The sequence below is a fragment of the Epinephelus fuscoguttatus genome, linkage group LG15 (genome assembly GCF_011397635.1).
Source record: "Epinephelus fuscoguttatus linkage group LG15, E.fuscoguttatus.final_Chr_v1".
NCBI lineage: Eukaryota > Metazoa > Chordata > Actinopteri > Perciformes > Serranidae > Epinephelus > Epinephelus fuscoguttatus.
This window is the reverse complement of record NC_064766.1, coordinates 37363308-37383828: the sequence shown is the minus strand read 5'-3', so window position 1 is coordinate 37383828 and position 20521 is coordinate 37363308. Positions and strand designations below refer to the sequence as shown.

Below are 20521 nucleotides of genomic sequence, written 5' to 3'. Positions count from 1 at the left end.
GAGTAGCAGGACTTTGAGGGAACTTTGTAACACAGATGTCAATTTGTTTTTAAAACGGACAAAGCTAGGAAAGGGACATCCTCCATATTGTTGCGTCGATGAAATATTTTTCTCTTTCTGTTGTTTTGTAAAATGGCAAAAAAAAAAAGGTCGGCACTGCGAGTCTTCCTCTCCTGAGCCCATCGCACTCTTCAAGTGTCACTGAAGATATGTCGACATCGCCCCGTTAACTTTCCGTCCCCTCCTCCTCCTCCTTCTCCTCCGTTTCCTCATCCTCCTCCTTCTTTCCTCCCTCACCCTCCCTCACTCCTCCCACCCTCGGCTCGCTGCTCCTCAGAAGGTCATGAGCTGAAACTCCCGCTCGGCTTGCCACTCCGGCACCCACACTGGGTAGGTGGCGTGCTTCGGCATCTCCATGACGCGGACGGGGAGAGGCTCATTTCTCTGGTGGACATGGTTAGTCACTACCTAGCAGGGGGGGAAGGGAGACAACAAGGGGAGCTAGCACACAGCCTGTACTGCTCGGAGGCCACAAAAAGCCTGCGGCTCCCACAGCAGCTGGGGTAACAGGGTAAAGGCGGTAGGAGAAATAGAGGAGGGAGGAGACAGATAGGGAGGTTGGAGAAGGAGTTAGTTAGAAAGAGATGGGGGAGAGAAGGTAGGAGACAGGGGTCAGAGGGGAACAGAGGAAAGAGGTGAAGGGGAGGAAGACAGGTGGAGGAGAAGGGACATTTTACAAGTGGGGAAGGGCAGAGGGAGGAGTAAGGAAAGAAGTCATCTCACGTAGCCCAATCTCTGTCTCATGATGCTCATAAAGTTCTGGAGAAACGAAAACTTGGGAGAAAAACTGAATCCTTTGGAAGAGCTGAGTCAGGCATTCTGAAAACACACACGCTGGCTTTTTCTGGAGGTACAAACAAGCTCTCTGTGGAATTATTTCATTGATTTGTACAACAACAACACTAGTTTTGGTTGAAAAAAAAAGAGAGAAGAAGAGAGAAAGACAGACCCTGCAGACCTCCCTGAGCTCGGAGAGGCAGAGGTCTGGCTACGTGAGATTAGGAAAGGCTTAGCAGCAAAGAAGAAGGCTGGTGTAGGAGGGAAGAGAGAGGAGGAAAGGGGGGAGCAGGCTGGGCAGAAGAAGAGGGCAGAGGCTACAAGTAAAAGACAAGCTTTGGACAGCTAAGGAAATTAGAGTGGTTAGTGCACACATATGCTATTGGTTAGAGCAGAGGGCAAATACGACAGGACACGGGGTAAAGAGCAGGCAGACAAGGGTCGGGGGATACTGGTGTGGTAGTGAATCTTGGTGGTCGAGACCGGATTTGGGCCAAAGTAGATGTGGGGTGAGGGAGTTGTCTAGACTCAGCGAGATGATTAGTGGTTGGGTGAGCATTTCTATCTGGAGCTGGGGCGTTGGAGGGTGCTGGCATGCGTTATTAGCAGCGTGTAAACAGGGCATTGGCTGGCTCGGACTTTTAGTTTAGCTTGGCCGGGCAGGAGAAGTGGCATTGGCGGTTTGTTGCTGCCGTCTCTGCCCAAAAGGGAAGTCACTGCAAAGAAAGGATCTAGTAAAAATAAGAGGGGTAGGGGAAGGGGAGGTCAAAGATTTAGACAGTGCAGAGGGCCTAGCTTGTTATGGGTGAGATGAGAAACTTAATCCATGCGCACTTACTACATCCAATTAGAAAAAGAAAAAGGACATGAAAAGACGTTTTGTTTTTTTTCCACAGTGCTTATCTTTGATATTTGCTTTGAAAGAAGGGTTTATTCTTTTGGAGCATTTCGGGGATCTAATATAATTTCTATTTAGTCTGTTTCTCCTTTGCCCATTGTGCTGTGTGAACAAGACGCTTTCTTTGCCTGCATCGGAGGCAGGAGAGGTGGCTTTTGATGCATTTTCGAGCTACCTGTCTCCCTCTGGTGGACAAAGTGTGCTTGGCAACATGCCTCCTAGTAGTGTGAGTGGGTGTTGCTTTGCATCAGCTGTCGCATACTTACTGTGAAAATGTTGGAGCGGCGCTTTGACTGCTTGCGGATGGGCGTGGGCGTGTTGGAGGCAGCGATGGTCTCAATGCGCATCTCCCGCTGACTTATGCTGGGGGTGGAGGGAACAGAGGAGGAGTAGTCGCTGAATGCACCCCCACCATTGGCCGCCTGGGGAGCGAGAGAGATTAAGAGGAACCGACAGAATCAGAGGAAGGAGGGCAGGAAGAGAGACGGAGAGATGGAGAGATTGAAAGTCAGAGAGTCTTTGTAATGAGGGACATTTCCACACTGAGACAAGAAGTTATGATTATGAGAAGAATTACATAAACAGAGCATGTGGGAGGACTTCTTTAAATAACATCAGAAAGCTGTTATTTGTAATAAAACAACGACACGATCAGCAGTTAAACAGCGTGCCGTCTTTGATGATTTGGATCTTACCTGGTTAATGTGAACAGAGGGGATGGATGCGGCGGGGACTGATGAGTGGCTGGGAGAATTGGGGAGAGATTTGCATGGACCAATAGAGAGCTGCTGCTTTTTCCTCATGGCCACAACCTTCTGGGCAACTGGAGAAGAGAGTGGCAGAGACTCAGTGACAGATTGTTCATTAATCCTGTCAAATTCTTCCTGATATAAATACCTCAGAGAGTTTTTGGGGGGCTGGTTAATGAAGCAACATAGAACACAGAAACCAGAATCGTAGATGTGCTTCTGCCAGTCGCTTTCTGAGACTAACACTTCTCTAGAAGTGAGAGTAAGTACTTGTACCAGCTATAATTAAATGCTACATAATCAAATAATAAGCACCCGCTAGTCTTGGGTCGTAGATTGGACACTTTTAACCAATCTAAGTGGCTGAAATAAAGATGTTTTCAGCAACCACCTTCCTTTAAATGTGCAGACCACACAAACAGACCTATACACTGCCATTGCAAAACTACAGATCATTCAGAACGCTGCTGCTGCTGCCAGGGTTTTAACAAAAACTAAAAAGAGAGACCGGCTCCTAGTATCTTTTAGAATTGATTTAAAAATCCTACTATTGGTTTTTCAGGCTCTTAATGGCATCGCCCCCTCCTATATAACCACCTTATGTCCTCTGACAAACCCTGAGATCCTCCACAGCTGCTCTTTTAACGGTTTGCTTCTTTTAGACTTACTGGCTCAGTGGACGGTTTTAAACGACTCAAAACATATCTCCTAAATATACAGTCTATAACTAGCAGCTATCTGTTTTTAATATTCTTAATATTTTTATTACTTGTTTAATTATTGATTGATTAATTCATTTATTCCTCTGATTTCTCCTTAAATGTTTGTCTCTGCTGCTGAATCGTAAAGCACTTTGTGCATGAAAGGTGCTATATAAATAAAGTTCATTCATTCATCCATTCAGGATCTCGGTTTCCTAAAGACTCGGATTGCCTTTTGCTGTTATGACAAATGAATGTGGTGAATGTGAAGCCAGAAATCACGACGCTGTGGAGAAACAGGTGGTTGCTCAACTCACTAAATATCAGAATAACAGTTCTAAAAATATAAACATATCAGAGATCAAGAAGTTCTTGGTTTATGTCTGAATCAGCGTGTTACAGTCGCAAGTAATTCTGAGTTAAAGGTCAGTTCCAAACAACATATTTCCTTACTTAACTGGAGCCATGAAGACAGATGTTTAAATAATTTCTTGTTATATGAGTTATTTGTCAACCTCCTCAGAACGTTACAGGTATAAAAATTCAACAGTGCATCCTTCCAGAAACTATTCAGTTCTATTCAATATTTTGTTTGGTAACTGTTGGAGTTTTGTTCTAACAACACGGTCTCACAGAAATGCGTGAACTGGACACAACATCTTAAAGCATTACATGGTGGTGGGCACAAAGTGTGTGAAAATTTCGTGCTGGCAACACAAAAACAATGCTGATGCAAAGTCAGTTACGAACAATCGCAGTTTCAAATTAATGTGATTAATGTTGTAAAACAGCTGTTTGAAGGTTACACAACATCACAGAATGTTGCCTACACTTGTGACATCTGTGGCCGGGTCTGTCACTCCCGGACTGGCCTTCACAGCCACAGAAGACGCTGTGTTCAAACCTAACTCCCAGGCACAAGAAATCTATGGTCTTACGAGACTGTGATGCCGATGATGTAGGTAAAGGGAAAGAAAAACACTTGGTTTAGGAAAAGATTGTGGTTTCAGCGAGGATAACTACATACAGAACATAAGTAACATAAAACTATGCATTTGGTTTTACAAGGGACACAAACGGCAATCTCCTGGCTGAAAGTCCATATTTGTCTGACCCAACCTTAACACCTTCCACCCTACCCAGACTTTCTTGCTCCTTATACTTAATTCATGTGTCCACCGCAACAAATTATTCTTAATGACTTTGCAGTAGCTTTGTTTTTATGTTGCCAGCATGTAGTTTTAAGACATTTCTTGCCCCCACCATGTAATGTGTTCAGAGTTTGTGTGCATTACACATAGTTCTGACACCAGGCTACTTCTTATGGGTTAATCCAGTGAAGAGCGGTGGCTCGAAACGTCGTCACTTCACTGATTGAATAAATTGCATTGAATAGAAGCCCTGCAGTGTGCGAGCTTTTCTTTACCTTTTCAGTTTTCCACATTTTTGAGCTCAGCACCTGCACAATTTTGTTCGTGGATGTGCGTGCTTTTTGCCGCTTAATCCAGTGGTTCCCAACTGGTGCGTCGCAGTCCAAAAGTAGGTCACTAGTCCAAGTTTGTTAAAAACACACTTTACTTTGAAGTACAGTGAATTTCTGGCACAGGGTTTATTTTGAAGTGCAGTTTCCTGCTGTGGAGTGAGTGACTAACAGACAGCTGCTTAACACAGACAGCAAACTAGCTCGACGGCATGGCCAAACGCAAGTATGATGCTGAATGTATTAAACTGTGTGGACCCTGGACTAATGACTGAGGAGAAATCTAGACCCTGTGGCTGGACCAGTTGGGAACCACTGGGTTCATCAATATGAAAATCTGCCAAAACCTGATTTAAGGGCTCACTCCTACAAGATATCAGAGGTAAGAATACACATTTATCTGTACACACTGTCAGTTCAGAGTGTAATCTTCAGCCTGCCCTGCATATTAAAAATATGTGAGAAAATGTCATTCCAACATCAAAAAAGGTCAGACTGCCTCATTTTCTACATTTTCTTGTGAGCTAACAGAGAACACAAGACACTGTAATTATGCTCTTCCTTAATCCAAAGTTCAAAATAAGAGGTAAAAGTAAGGAAGAGTAATCCATGTGAGCAAAAACCTTCAGACCGTTTCCAAAGTTTTTATCTATTGGTGAGACAAACTGACGTCAGCTTATGACAGATATCTTTGTATGGTCCTCTGCGCCAGGCATGTTACTGCAAGTGTTTACGTCATACACACTGCTACGTGGAGCTACATGCTAACGTCAGGGTAATACGTTGTTAATTTCTCCCTGATTTTGGATCATATTCCTGTTTGAACATGTCCGGTTGTGTTTAGTAACTTTTATTGGTGTTTTTACATGGTTAAAAATGTGCCTCAGTCATTCCCCTGGCTGCAATGACAGTGCAGGGATGTGGAAGACCTGGAAACACTAACCAATCACAGCAGACTGGGCTTTTTTAGGATAAGGTCTTAAAGAGACAGGCGCAAAAACGGAGCATCTAAGACAAGGAGCTTATACAGGTGTTCCAGCACAGACAGGATAAGAAACACTAAGTATTTTTTGATCATTAAAGCATGTAAACATGTTCTAGTAAAAACCCAAAATACAAGGATGAACCTTAAAAGAGTATAACAGGTCCCCTTTAATGTCAGACTGCTGTAGATGTGAGCAAACACAACTAAGGGCGACTATGGCGTTATGATGCAGGTTAACACACAGGAATTGTGTTGGGACATGTCAACACAGTCTTGAAAACAACAGAGGAAAAACACTCATTTTCTGTTGTTTCTTTATAAACAGAACACCATATTAATCAAATAAAGCTCAACAAAGTAAGCAAAGCTAATTCCAGCCAGATGAAGAGGCATATGAGCACATTATCACAAACACCTCGGGCCATTTGTTTTCCAGTCAGGTAATGAGCAACATACTGCAAGGTTGCTCATACATATCTCCTCAGGGGAAAAAAAAGGCACCTCTATTTCCAAGAAAAGCAATCATACAAAATGATGCTTGCAGTTTTTTTTGTGTCATTCACTGAGCTCTACAGAGTGATGTTAGCCAAATGAGACTATTGTCACCATCTGAACAACGTGATTTTCCATGCAATTGGTGCAACCTGTCATTTAATTCACGGCACACTTGAGTGAGGGACTGGGTGGACCGAGAAGAAGGGAGGGAGGGAGGGAGGGAGGTGATGTTCACGGCTGCGTGATGTGAATTAGCACTGAGGGAAAGAGATGATTTGAAGTTGTGCTGACAGCTGCGACCACAACGCCCGGCTGCCTGCTGCAGCATGGCAAATACAGAGAGAAGGCAAGGGTGACACAGAGCGACATCTCCAGACAGCCAGCACTCCTTCATCTCTTTTAATTATTTCAAATTGGGCTTCAGGAAGCAATTAAGGCAGGGAGGGAAGACAACGTGCCTGTGCATCAAGCCAATGAAATGCAAAATGAACGCTGTGTTACATATTCAGATGTTTTGTGGAGGGATGACAGGCTTTCAAAGGAGCTGCAGCCTTAGGGGATAATGCGCCAGAGCTGAAGCAGCCGAGTTTCCAAACGACAGTTTCATGACTTCAATTATGGATTCAGGGGAAAAACTCAGACTTTCCAGATACTTTTAAGAGATGTTAAGAGGGTATTTCACCATGCGTACACAACTGAATATTAAATCGTCTCTAGCGTAGAGTTCCACATTTGTATGCAATTCTACAAAATGATTTCAGCTCCCATGATTAATAATTGTAGTGTTGGACAAATCAGTTTAATTGAACATGCCTGCTTTATGTATCATTAATGGAGGTGAGCCTATTAATGCTCCTCTACTGTTCACAGAGTATGCTGCCAATCACAGCTGCTGAGCACACAGCATAAAGCATATTAATATGCGTGTACAAGTCTCTGAGTGATTCAAGCATGTACAGGCATTTATGCATGTTGCTAGCAATAACTCATAAACAGCCTGAAGCACTTTACAACCAGCAAGAAGTGAAGAGGGTGAATTTTAATACAAATTTTACTCATGTTTAACACAGTGACTCGAGCTGGCCAAAAAGAAAAATATTGCTCCGATAATATCAAGGTGATATAATGATTTGTCAGAGGAGCAAATTGGTAAATCACCTCAGACCTAATTTAATCACTTTTTCCTAAAATGGGAAGAAGGCGAAAAGACCCTGCGTCTGAGTGGTGTTCGCGCCATTCACACAAAACACTGCTTATTTGTTCATTCAAGTAATTGTCACAAAATCCTCCAGTCTTCCCGTCAAATTTATCAGATTGTAATTTGTCAGTCTGAGATGTGGCTCAGAATAACACAGCCTTTGTGTTTGCCTTGAGTGAGCCATGAGTTGATAAAGTGACAACTAAGGCTGCAACCAACAAATTATTCATTACAGATTAATCTGCAGATCATTTAATTGATAAAATGTTAATTGTTTTGTCTATAAATGTCAAAGAATATTCAAAAATTCCCACCACAATTTCCCAAAGCCCAGGCTGATGTTTTTAATTTGTTAACTGTGACGTTATGTGTTTTACAAACTGCCTCAACAATGAATTGATTTTAAAAATAGTTCCAGATTCATGTTTTGTCAACGGACTAATCGTTTCAAGTCCAGTAAAAACAATGGCAATCAAAGCCAATGTTTGCAGTCTTACAGATTTTTTCTTGCTCTTGGCTGCAATTGTTTTATTTATTAGCATTTATCAAATAGAGATAGAGAGTAGAGACTCAACTTGACAACTTAACAACAGTAAATCTGTTGTGTGTCTAGTTTCTATCCTTCTTTAATCAGTTTTATTAGCTATTTATTTTTATCACACACTCTGATTTCTCTGGATTTGGTCTGTGTTCAGTGTTTTTATTGCTGTTTTTATCTTGATGGTGTATACTATTTTATTTGACCCATAAAGCACTTTGTAACTGTGTTTTGAAAAGTGCTATACAAATGAAGTTTATTATTATCATTATTATTTTTATAAAGTTAACTGTCATGAAAATGATCCTGTTTTATCTGCCTTGATTTCAGACTTGCAGCAAACTGTGCAACACCTTCTAGCGCCACCCAACTAAACTTCTGTTTCGAGGACAACTGAAACACTCGCTCGTGAAATCAGCTCATCAACTTTGTCTTTACCCGTCGCCATTTTGGCACCAGTGCCCAAAGTGCAACTGTGTGCAACTCTCAACAGAGCCATCATCTCTGGAAAACATGATGGGTTTACTTTTTTATCACTAGCCTGATTGAGCAAGTGAGTTGATAGATTTACTAGCCTAACATGGCATTTTATTTGCCCTGGGCAATCGGGCAATCCTGAAGCCCAGTTTAGACCAAAGACTTGCGATGACGAGTTGAAACAAAGAAGTACTTGCAATGTGCCGTTCTGCAACATTTTAAAACCTGCTTGACCAGCTGAGTTGCAGGCGACAACATCAGCCAGCCTGAGTCGAGCTCAGATGGCCATTTCACACCGCTGCAAGTTTTCTCCGCAACTTTCTAAAACAGTTTCATCTCATTGTGAATCTTTGGTCTGAACTGGCCTTAAGTTTTAAACCCTGACCATTCAGGGCGCTCAGCTTATCCAATATGTCTTTTATGCCAGTAGGGGTTAACTAGTGAAGAGTGCTGGACTCTGGTTTTACATCCTGTCTAACCCACTTCCACCTTTTTGGCTCCCCTCTCACCGTCCTGGAAGACTCTCTCCACATTGAGGCCATAGGTGGAGCAGGTCTCATAATACGTGCAGCGCTTCAAGTCGTTTGACAACTTTCTGGCCCGTGAGTCGTCGATCACTCTGGGGTTGGCAGCACTGATTGCATCTAAGAGAACATGGTGAGAGAAAAGATATTACTCAAACACAAACATATACTTTCATTCTGAACATAAGTAAATTCCTAAAACAGCTGGGCACTGTAGTTTTTAACAAATGATGCTAAAACTGGAGTAAATACATTATTTTGTTGGGAACTATTTCCAGCTGCGGTTTAATACACATTTGATGAGCAAGGGGGGTATTTCCGGCAGCAGGAAGGTGTATGTAGGATTGACTAAAAATAAACTCATGTTCATCACCCGGTGCGACAGTGTCGCTCATTGATGTGTTTCAAAGGAGCTCCACTGCACGCAGAAATTAATTACCATATATCAGGCTTTGGCTACACAGACAGAATTTGTTAGTATGAATTAAGTTGGTCTTTTTCACAGAGATTGTTGACAGCAACAAGAATACAGAATGTGTCAAACTGATGCTGTACTCATGTTTTTTAGATGTGAAGACAATGTTAGAACATAGAGCACTTTTCATTATGGAGCGAGCCATATCTTGACAAAACATATATATATCAGATGTAGGGCAAACACCTTGTGTTCCAACGAGGACCATGGGGACCTCAGCTGTGTTCCTGTAGCTGGATAGGCGCAAGAAGTAATTGTAGACTGTCTGGAAGCTGATCTCATCCTCCAGGCTAAAGACGAACACCACCGCATCCACCCAGGCGGCGAACTGAGGACAGAGCAGAGGTGATACTATGTTGGAGTACTGTGGTATAGAAGCTGCCTCGTTACTGCAAGAACATTCACCTTTCTCCTCTTGAGAAAGTGTTTAGCTTATCGTTATTTTGCCTGGATATTAGAGCTTCACTCCACAGAATGATGCATGTGCCGCGTTCGACACTGGAGGGTTGTTTTCACATTGATCTACTGGAGTGTTCTCAGCTTAAGACGTGTGCAAACTAGCAACTACTTCACATCACAAGCCAATCACCATCCAATATGCAAGTCTGATGTGGAAACTTGAAAACTCCAGCGCACATTAACAGAGAACAGAGAATGGCCCTTTCAGTACAGTAGGATAGATTATCCGTGTAGTAGTTAAAACTTCTGAAATAAAATTAGCATATTCATGGACTCTATAGGAGAGAGATGTATATCCAAGAACTTTTAACAAGGTAGTTTAACTTTTTGAGAGGAAAGTATATGACACACAAATTATTTTAAATATTTATGCATCTTAAAACAAGTCTTTAATGAATACAGTTTATTATTATAATGGGTTTCTGAAATAGGCTATGTATCTTACAAGCAGACATTATTACTGTTATGAGTTGCTGAACTTCTACCTGCAGTTCACACATACAGACAGAAGGGGGCAGTATAGCAACAGCTATAATACAATGAGTATCTTGTTTTCAGGTGAAGAAATCAGTATTAGGTGATTTGAAAGTGAATGATTAAACACTACTACTGCATCCTTATCTGTCTCCTGTATTCCCACTGCTATCACAATCTTGGAATCTTCGTATTCACTGCATCATATACATCCACAATCCCAGCGCAGTTTATGATCGAACAGGGGGAGATAGGTTTCCCCTGAGCTGAGGAAATCAATCCTAATCACCATTCATTGTTGGAAAGAGGCTAAGCAGAACGCAGAGTAGTGCCAGCAGTGACAATCAAGTGATAACTATTCCCCCGTAGTGCCCTCGTCTCCATTCAGCTTTCGCACCTCGCCCAGCCCCCCATAGGGGATGAATGGCAAATCAAGCCTCCAAAGCCACAACTCTGCTCAGCCTCCTGTGAGCGTGAACATAATGGAGGCCTTTAATTATGCCACTAATTATACAGGCAGCTGACAACTGAACCGGACTCATTTCTAGTCCCTAATCCCACAGAGCGTAATGCAGGCGTATATCGGGGTTTTTGCCAAGCCAGGTATCAGTAGCAGCTAATGGAAACGCATGGCGGATTCACACTGAGCTCACAAGTAACCAGAAACATTGAATCTTGTAAATTAAACCGCGAGCAAGTCAGTTGGAGTTTCTCAGGGCTGGGGTTTGTTAACAATTCATTGAATCTGTTTATTAACTCTCCTCCTTTGGAATCCCTTGTTGAATCTATTTAAGTTTATTTTAAGAAACAGAAGTTACATAAGACTTCATATTTAAAGGGGACTTAAAATGCTTTTCCTTATTTTCTGTCGGATGTTCATAGCAAATGTTGCAGATTATGAAGTAAACAAGACCGTTCTGAATACTCGCTTTCCAATGTTGCATTTATACTTTTGAGACAAGCTGATGACATATTTCTTTATAAGGTCATCTACTCCAGGCACATTACTCCAAGTGTTTACATTACATAGCACACACTGCTACATGTAGCTACATGCTAATGTCAGGGAAACGTAATCTTGGTTGCTGATGTTGTTAATTTCTCCCCAGTTTCAGATCATAGTCCTGCTGGGTAACACTTTACTTGAAGGTATCTACATAAGAGTGACATGACACTGTCATAACTATGACATGACACAGTGACGAACTTGTCATAAACATTATGTACATGTCATAAATGTTTATGACAAGTTGACATTGTTTGGGTTGTCTTGATTATGACAACTTGACATTGATCAAAGTGACATTACCAGAAGTTGTCTTTGTCATGACAAGTTGACATTAAATTTGTTTGGCATGTCTTTATAATGACAAGTTGACATTAACCAGCATGACATTACCAGAAGATGTCTTTGTCATAAGAACTTGACATTAACAAGAAATACACCTCTTTTTGTGTTTATGACATGTTGACATAATGATTATTATTGTTATGACAAAGACAACTTCTGGTCACTTTGATTAATGTCAAGTTGTCATAATCAAGACAACCCAAACAATGTCAACTTGTCATTACAAAAACCAAATGACACTTAATGACAGCAGTCATAAATGTTTATGACATGTACATAATGTTTATGGCAAGCTCATGATTGTCATGCCATAGTTGTGACAGTGTCATGTCACCCTTATGTACCATCCTGCCGCACATGACGTGCTGTTAAGATTTTGGTTCAGAAAAATTTATTGGTGAATTTTCGAGGTACAAAGTACTCGCTACACTCCCTTACAGTCATTCCTGGCTGCAATGATGGTGTAGAGACACCAAGATACGGAAGACCTGGAAATGGTGACCAATCAGAGCAGACTTGGCTTTTCGAGAGGGGTGCAAACAGAAACAGGCGCTAAAACAGAGAGTGAAGACAGGTGTTCCAGCACCTGTCTTCAAAGTGTTAAAAGATTATTATTTTTTGCCTTTATTTCAGCGTGAAGCGGGGAGCGAGAGGGGATGACATGCAGCGAAGGGCAAGGGTTGGAGTCAAACCCGCAGCCGCTGAGGCAAGGACACAACCCCAGCACACGGGACGCCCTCTCCACCAGGTGAGCCACTGGGCGCCCTGTATAAAGTGTCTTTAACATTGAAGCATGTAAACAGTAAGAACCCATTGTACATTATTCTTTGCTAATAAAAAGAGGAGAAGATAAAAGACTCCTAAGGCAGATGCTTCGTATTTCTAGTAGTGGGAAGTAACGGTGCACAATTACTCAAGCACTGTGCTTAAACATGCCCTTGGGGCGGCAGTAGCTCAGTCTATAATGATTTGGCTTGAGAACCGGAGGGTCTCCTGTTTGAGTCCACAGAGTGTGGACTGGCAGCTGGAGAGGTGCCAGTGTGGCTCCTGGGCACTGCTGAGGTGCCCTTAGGCGAGGCACAGAACCCCGACTGCTCAGGGCGCCTGTCCATGGGCAGCCCCCTCACCCTGTTTAATTCATATACATCCTGTTTGTGCATGTGCGTATTTCGGGCCTGTGTGTTTATTACAACAGAGTAAAAAAAAGTTGAATTTCCTCTTGGGGATTAATAAAGTATATCTTCTTTTGCATTAACAAATGTTTCGGCTACTTGTGAGCTTCACAAAATGGCTGAGAACACACCAGTGTTGTATCCATGTTACAGCATATTCACACATCTAGACAGAGCAACATTAGCATTCATTTAGAGTCGTGTTTCTGACCACCAGACAAATGGAAGTCCAACATTCACTCTTTTTTTTTCATCTCTGTTGTGCTCTCCACCAACTCCTCAGGGAAAAGTCTGGCTCTGTTAGCAGCAAAATGCTCCACTATGTTCACCAGGTAGCCGCCAGCTTTGTCTATGTGCCGCTTGGCGCTGGTAGGTAGCAGCATACTTTGGGCTTATCAGAGCTTTTTGGTGACAAACAGCCGTCTGCTGCATCTGGAAGCAGCCACAGGAGTGAAAACAGAAAAATATTGTTCTCATTGGAGAACTTGTTTGACAGCTTTAGTTACTAGTTACTAACAGATAAAGACTTTCAAAGGAGTTTCAAGACTTTCCAAAACTTGACAGCACGATACCAATATGAATGTTTGGATGAATCACTGACTGTTTGCCTTTAGAAAACCCAGACTGGATGACGTAGCATAAAACATGCCTTCATGTTTAGTACATTACACAAAGCTGTATTATCAGGAAGCTTTCTTAATTTACTTTGATTGGAAAAGCATCACAGAGAGTCTGTGTGACAATATCGATCGCACGTTCTCTTACTGAAGCCCACTCCGGACGAAACAGCAGCTCCATTACTTTTCATATTTCCCATACTAACAGGGCGATTAGGTGCTGCCTTGCCCCTTTGACCACAAACATTATTTTGGCTGGGCTTACTCATTGATCTGTTGCTGCCCCTTAAGTGCTTCTGCTAGAACAACCACCGAGAGCTGTCACGCTGCTCCAAACAGTCCTGCAGAGAGGTAATGGTCTGTCTCTAAACAGTTCCCGTCTGCGTGACAGTTTGCAGACGGTTTCTGTCTGACACATCTCGCAGCTTAAAGAGTCAAGATACGTTTTTTTTTTTTTCAGGGTCAACACTCTTACCTGTAATTCTGGAGGCCCTCCTTCATCTCTGATCAGAAGTAGGTAGCTCTGTCCATCCACCACTATTTCTTTCTTAAACCGTCCACCTGAGAAAGAGACATTTATGAATTATTTATTATGAAAGAGACTGTTTCAGGATCTTTCTTACGACATGTTAAGTCTGCTTTAGTGCTAAAATAAAATGATATGGGAAAAATGTCTTTCTTAGGATATAATAACTGACAAACAGGGGTTTTCCAAGACACATTTCACACTCATTAATCATAACAAACAATGAGGATGTTCTGGATTAGGGCCGGCTGTTAATAATAAGCCCAGCTCCATATTTTTTTGGCTATGCTGCAATATATACTATATATATATATATATTTTGATATTTATATGTTTTCTGTAGAATAATATAACTGACTTAACTCTGATGTATCTGATAATTTGTGTATGACATTTTAGAGGGCTTTAATTTTTACACTCCACATCAGAATGTCCTAATATTTACTGAGTGACACTTTAAAGTGGTGCACTGTCAGTGTGATGTCAGAAATGTATTCTTTGTTATTAAGTTTGACTAATTATTCACACATTTGAAATTCAATTTTTTCTCTCTCGGAGAAACAGTTTGCAGGCAGTCGTGTTATTCTGTTTAATTATTATTAATTTTATGTTTCATTCAATGTTGTGATGTTTTATACTGTATATGCATGTATTTTCATTTATTTATTTATTTATTATTGATAGACTGACTGGTTTATTGAATGAATGTGAAATTCACGTTAACCGGAAAGCCACTTTTATATTGAGGTCACTTCTGCACGCTCTTACTGCAAATCATTCATTCATTCAAACCTTTATATACGACTTGGGAAATCAATTGAAGGAGACCATCATTTTGATGCAGAGCATGGATAAATACATTAAAAACAATCACTAAGCAAGCAAAGAACCATCATGCATATCAATTAAAACAGAAACTAAATCTGAAATGATCTCTTAAAGTACCAATACAGTGTGATAATACGCTAAAGTGTAGATGTACAGTTAAAAGCATTTACATTCAATTAAAACAAGATCAGAAATACGGCATTAAAACAGCAATAAAGGTGGCAGAGTGTCCAAGTTTAAGGTCGTGTGCAGAGTATTCCATGTATAAGGTGCACTGTAAGAGAATGACAACCTATTCTGTGAACGAGTACCAAGGTTATGTGAGGTCTGAGTTAAAAGGGACGAAATATAAGGTGGAAGAATCTGCACCAAAGCTTTATGTATGAGCAAATACCAATGCTGCTACCGCTGCACACCAAAATGTGGCCAGCGCAACCTTTCGCTTATGGTGGCAACGATGGGTGCTGCAACAATCACTTGTTATGAACCTTAGGGCTGAGTGATAGACAACCACTATTTATGTCAGTGTAGAGGCAGCAGTCTTTCCCTATTTAACATCCCCATAATCCAAAACAGACAGATTCTACAATTCTTTTTCTGTGTACAAAAGGAAAACAGTTCCTGCACATTACATAGACACACCCTAAAACAACACAGGGGCTAGTTTGACTGTCTTTTTCGAGGTGGAGGCTGCAGCTTGACTGTCGTGTTTTGCACCGGTGGAGTTTTAAGTTATGAAACAGATTAGTGGTACTGCTACCTTTAGCAGCAGTCATTTTGTGGCATATGTTGCAGATGATAGTCTGTTCCAAATCTACCCTACTGTAACTGAACTATCTCCAGAGGATAGACAGACTCTGGGATCGTCCTCCATTTTGAGTTGATGTGAACTCAGGACAGTGATTAACATAAACAAGCTTAGTTGGATGCACTTCTGCTCTCAGCCATGCTTGTTGTGGTTGTGCAAAACAGTATGACATCACGTCCACAAGCTGGAATATTGCCATTATCACAATACAATTCTATTCAGTATCATATCGGAAATAATAACCAAATTCTTATGAACAATATGATGAGGCACAACCCTGTTCTGCATACCAAATTTACTATCAAATCACAGCTTGACATGGCTCATGAAAGTTTGGTAGGATGTGTATGAGTCTAAGTGCAGTTCTCAATTTAGACCCCCTGAATGTGTTGCCGTTAGGATCATACGCCGACAGGAAACCAGGCCTCTCTAGAGCCAATTATGTGGGCGAGAAATTGCCATTTGGCGTGTCTAATGCACAGCTGCTGAGGGAACAGGTTCAGTGCCACTGTCACTGCAATGCCACAAGTCCTGGAAAGACCCAACTTTAAGCTCACAAACACTATCAGGCTGCACGTTCAGTCCATCACTTCTCTGCATGAGCTACAGCGGTTTGGAAAATTGGTTTTCACAGCATTACCATAACTCATTACACTTTGCAATAAAATGATAAGACAAGGAGAGTAATTTTAGCAAAGAGAAAGGAAAGGAAGTGATGGGAGATTAAAAAAACTGGCCGTTATTCTAACTGGTGCGCCTCAGGTCACACCATGTCCACAGGAGAGTAGCGAGGAGCTAACACTTAGCCCCCGTGCAGCCTTGAGATTCCCTCTCCTTTTCTTTATTTCTCCTCTAATAGAAATGCATATTCCTTGCCGCTAGCGAGGCTGGCTGCAGATAAAGAAGAGATCAATGGGAGAACTGCGCAGTAAATTAGATTCTGCATATCATTTGAATGGTTTGCGATCCTGTGGAGATTAAAAACATTCAAATGAGAAAGTTGTGAGGCTAGAGATGTCCCTGGGAGTGAAAACACTGCCTTATGAATACCAAAATATGCTGGAAGCAATTTGACCGAAATTGAATAATGCACAAATTTAAAAAAGGTCTAGGAATGATCATGAAATGTATCAAACAATTCGCGCTGAAGAGAGAAGATGTGCACCTGTTACACTTATCAGATTTTCTAGGAGTTTCAAAAGCAGACATGTTAGCTGAGATACTCATATGATTACATAATAGAGTGTCGGAGATCACACTGTGCAACCTGCATATCAGGAACTTCAGATCTTACATCACAGAGGAGCTGTGAGGGCCATACAGTAGCCGGGCCCTGTAATTTTTAATAGGCGGACAGTATTCCTGTCTCAGCAAGCAATACATATCCACTTGAGCCACACTTCCACCCTGTTAAGTCCACTTTAGCCTGCTTGGCAAATAGGGGATTCTCCCAGCCTTTTGCACAGGCTCTGAAGCCCTGCTGGATGCTGGTTGTGTAACAGAGAGAGAGAGAGATTCATGTACCACCAGCCAGCTTTTTTTTTTTTAACTCAAGTCACAGAGCTTTGGAGATTCAGACAAAGGACTGAGAAACTATGTGTCTGTATGTCTCTGAATCCTGTTTAAAATGGGGGGAAAAGATGAGCAGGATCTCATTACACAGCGAGAAAGACTGGATCAGAACGATACAGCAAACCAAAGATTTATCAGAATACAGAGTTTGTGTGGAGCTTGGCAGCTCGTGCATACGCCAGAACCGATTATGGAAAGTCTCTCTGAAATCAGTATCTGTAATGAAAGCATACGGCTCTGCTGAAAACATGGGTGGAATTTGAAGTAAACATATCAGTTACGTAATCATCCAGGATGCTGTTGCCTTTATTTAGAGCTGAGCCAATACAATGCATCCAAAGGAGAAAAAAAAAGCAGGTGCTGTGAATAAATGAGGCAGACGACCAAACCTCTTTCACCATAACACTTTTCTACATCATGATGAAAAGCAATTATGCATTATCTGAATGTGTTGCTCACCCTCACACAAAAAGAGGCGACTAATAACCTCGCAGACAGCCTACAGAGAGACGGTAAGTTGGTAGGCACGGTTAACACGCAGTAAGCATACTCTGCTTACACGGAGGCTTAGACCTTGACACAGAGCCACAATCCAACGGAGCTCCATCCGGTGTTGCCATGGCAACACACCCCAGTACCTTTTTTCAGATATCATAGCAAAAGCCCAGGAACAAAACACTGAAGAAACAGCCATCGCTGAACCTTCCTCTGCTGGGCAATGCTTCTGCAATGCAAATACCCAATCTGGAGTAAAGCCAGTGTTAAAGCACATAAAAAACAAACAGAGAGAGCCTGAACAGCTGCTAATTATGAGACAGGTATGTTGTATCACAGCGACTCGCAGCAATGTAAAGGGACACATGCACATATCTGAGCCGACATGTTTCCTTGATTACAGCAACACAATGCTCGTTTTGTCTTTCCAGCATTCCCACTATTGATTTCTCAAGGACTAATTAAGCTATGAGGATTTTTCTCCCCTGGTGCAGCGAAATGCCAGAAACTAATTATGCGCTTCATGTCTCATCCTCACTATAATTACACCAAAATGAAACACTGCAAAGCCCTCAAAGATAATCAGTTAACTCTGGGTTCGCCGACGTCTTTGTGGATTTCTGAGAGGAGGACTTACCTTTCAGGCCAGAAGGGGGCATTCTCATTATGATTCTGCTGATAGATTCAGGAATATCTGAATTTTAAATCTTAGAGAGCGGATTAAAGTGGCAAAGGGTGCCTCACTGGAAAAGACCTTCCTAAACTAAAATTCTAAAATCCTAAAAACCCCTGGCCGATGAAACGTTTGTTGCATAAATTGCACACTGTACATATTAAGGAACACTGCGTATTTGTGTCGATACTGTATATGACTGATTTGATTGACTTTTTATATGGTGTCATGCACACTTACATGTGCCCAACCCTCATGTGTTAACAAGACACCCTTACAATATCATTGCACTAACAATCGATAGTGCATTTTATTTTACTACTCAGTCCAGAATAGGGCTGCAACGATTAGTCGACTAATCGATGACTAGTCGACTATTAAAATAATCGGTGACTATTTTAGTAGTCGACTAATCGGTTTGAGTCATTTTTCATAGAAAAGTACTATAAAAGTGCCCCAAAATACTCCTATTGCATCATTCATTCATCTTCTAACCACTTCATCCTCTTGAGGGTCACGGGGGGTTGGAGCCTATCCCAGCTACATCAGGCGAGAGGTCGCCAGACTATCGCAGGGCTGACACATAGAGACAAACAACCATTCACGCTCACATTCACACCTATGGACAATTTAGAGTCACCAATTAACCTAGTCCCCAATCTGCATGTCTTTGGACTGTGGGAGGAAGCCGGAGTGCCCGGAGAGAACCCACGCTGACACGGGGAGAACATGCAAACTCCACACAGAAGGGCTCCCACGCCCGGGATCGAACCGGCAACCCTCTTGCTGTGAGGCGACAGTGCTAACCACCACACCACCGTGCCACCCCTTACTGCATCATCTTACATTCAAATATTAGCAGCTTTACACACTCTCCCATGACGGTGAACTAAAACCCTTTGGCGTGAGTACAAAACAAGACATTAGATGACATAATTTTGGGGTTTGGGAGAGACAGACGACTTTTTTCAATATTTTAACACATTTTTTGATAAAATGATTAGTCATAGAAACATGAAAATAATCATTAGTTGCAGGCCTAGTCCAGAAACAGAATACTCTGCCTTCTATTTCAGGCCTGGCACAGAAATTCAGCCACAAAAAAAAGGTTCACCTTCTGACACAAAACTCAAATTTTTCATGATCATCCAGCCAAAAGAAATCGACATAGATAGAGGTCATTTTTACTGAAAACTACATCCCTTCTGTCTTCATATACAGGACAGTTAAACAAGAAGTGAACATCATTCTCAGCTTCAGCTAAATTACACAACAAACAAATTCTGTCCTCCTCTGGGGTGGCGTTTAACTTTCTAGTCTCTGAGGCTAATGGTAACGTTCCTCAGCGCAAATGTGCACACAGTGATCTTTGACTTTTGTTTAGATTATATTTCATCTAAGGTTCCACAATGTAGCTGTTCTTTATGGAGACAATACGTTCGTAGTTTTGGTCAACAGACCATTTTTCTCTTAACATGCGAAACATTTCGCTCTTAATCTCCATAATATTCACCTGCTCTGGAAAATAAATGACAAATTGTTGAAATTAAATAATTATTTCAACTCATATATCTGTATTGATACTGTATATTTTACATAGTGTTATTTGTATATTTGATTTTTTTTTTCTTATATTCTTGTATTTATATTTTTCACCATTTATACCGTGTGTTTCATTGTGAAAACAGCGCTCAGAGTAGAAGGCAAAGGAAGAATTTCCATTGTACAGTCAGGAAAACTCGTTTTTCACTGAGCATATGACGATAAACGCCTCGTCTTAACTAAACTTGATCAACTGGCTCGTTCTCCATCATATCCAGGAAGTAAACAGTTTCCAATTGTTGTAAAAACTTTAATTTAGAGTCCCAGAGAAATGATGGGGTTTAGTTTTTCCTCAGTGTTTTAACAATGAGTAATCTTCACAGCCCCTAATTTACTGGAAGTGTTATGCTTTCTCATTATCTCGCCAGTTTTAGTGGAGTTAAAAGGAAATTTATAAAAAATGAACCCAGCCAATTATCAACTCTGGCATCCGGAAGCTTGATGTAATCCAACACACAACATTATAATAAAAACTAATTAGAAAAATACTCTCACAAGAAACCATGCTTCATGCAAATATACTAACACACACACACAGGCATACAGTGTAGCGATCACTGCCAACATGCTTGACTTTCTTCTTGTGA

At 41.5% G+C, this 20521-nt stretch overlaps 1 protein-coding gene across 4 annotated transcripts in view; it reads right to left on the bottom strand.

Annotated features, from left to right (window-relative positions):
• agap3 (ArfGAP with GTPase domain, ankyrin repeat and PH domain 3) overlaps positions 1–20521 on the bottom strand; it is a 163847-nt gene that overhangs the window by 63756 nt on the left and 79570 nt on the right. For all 4 annotated transcript variants that reach the window (XM_049598919.1, XM_049598921.1, XM_049598920.1 and 1 more), the window contains exons 4-8: positions 13906–13991; positions 9544–9685; positions 8868–9002; positions 2431–2558; positions 2002–2157 (exon numbers count right to left, since the gene is read on the bottom strand). In XM_049598919.1, coding sequence (XP_049454876.1) covers positions 2002–2157; positions 2431–2558; positions 8868–9002; positions 9544–9685; positions 13906–13991 — 647 coding nt within the window. The remainder of the gene's footprint in view (positions 1–2001; positions 2158–2430; positions 2559–8867; positions 9003–9543; positions 9686–13905; positions 13992–20521) is intronic.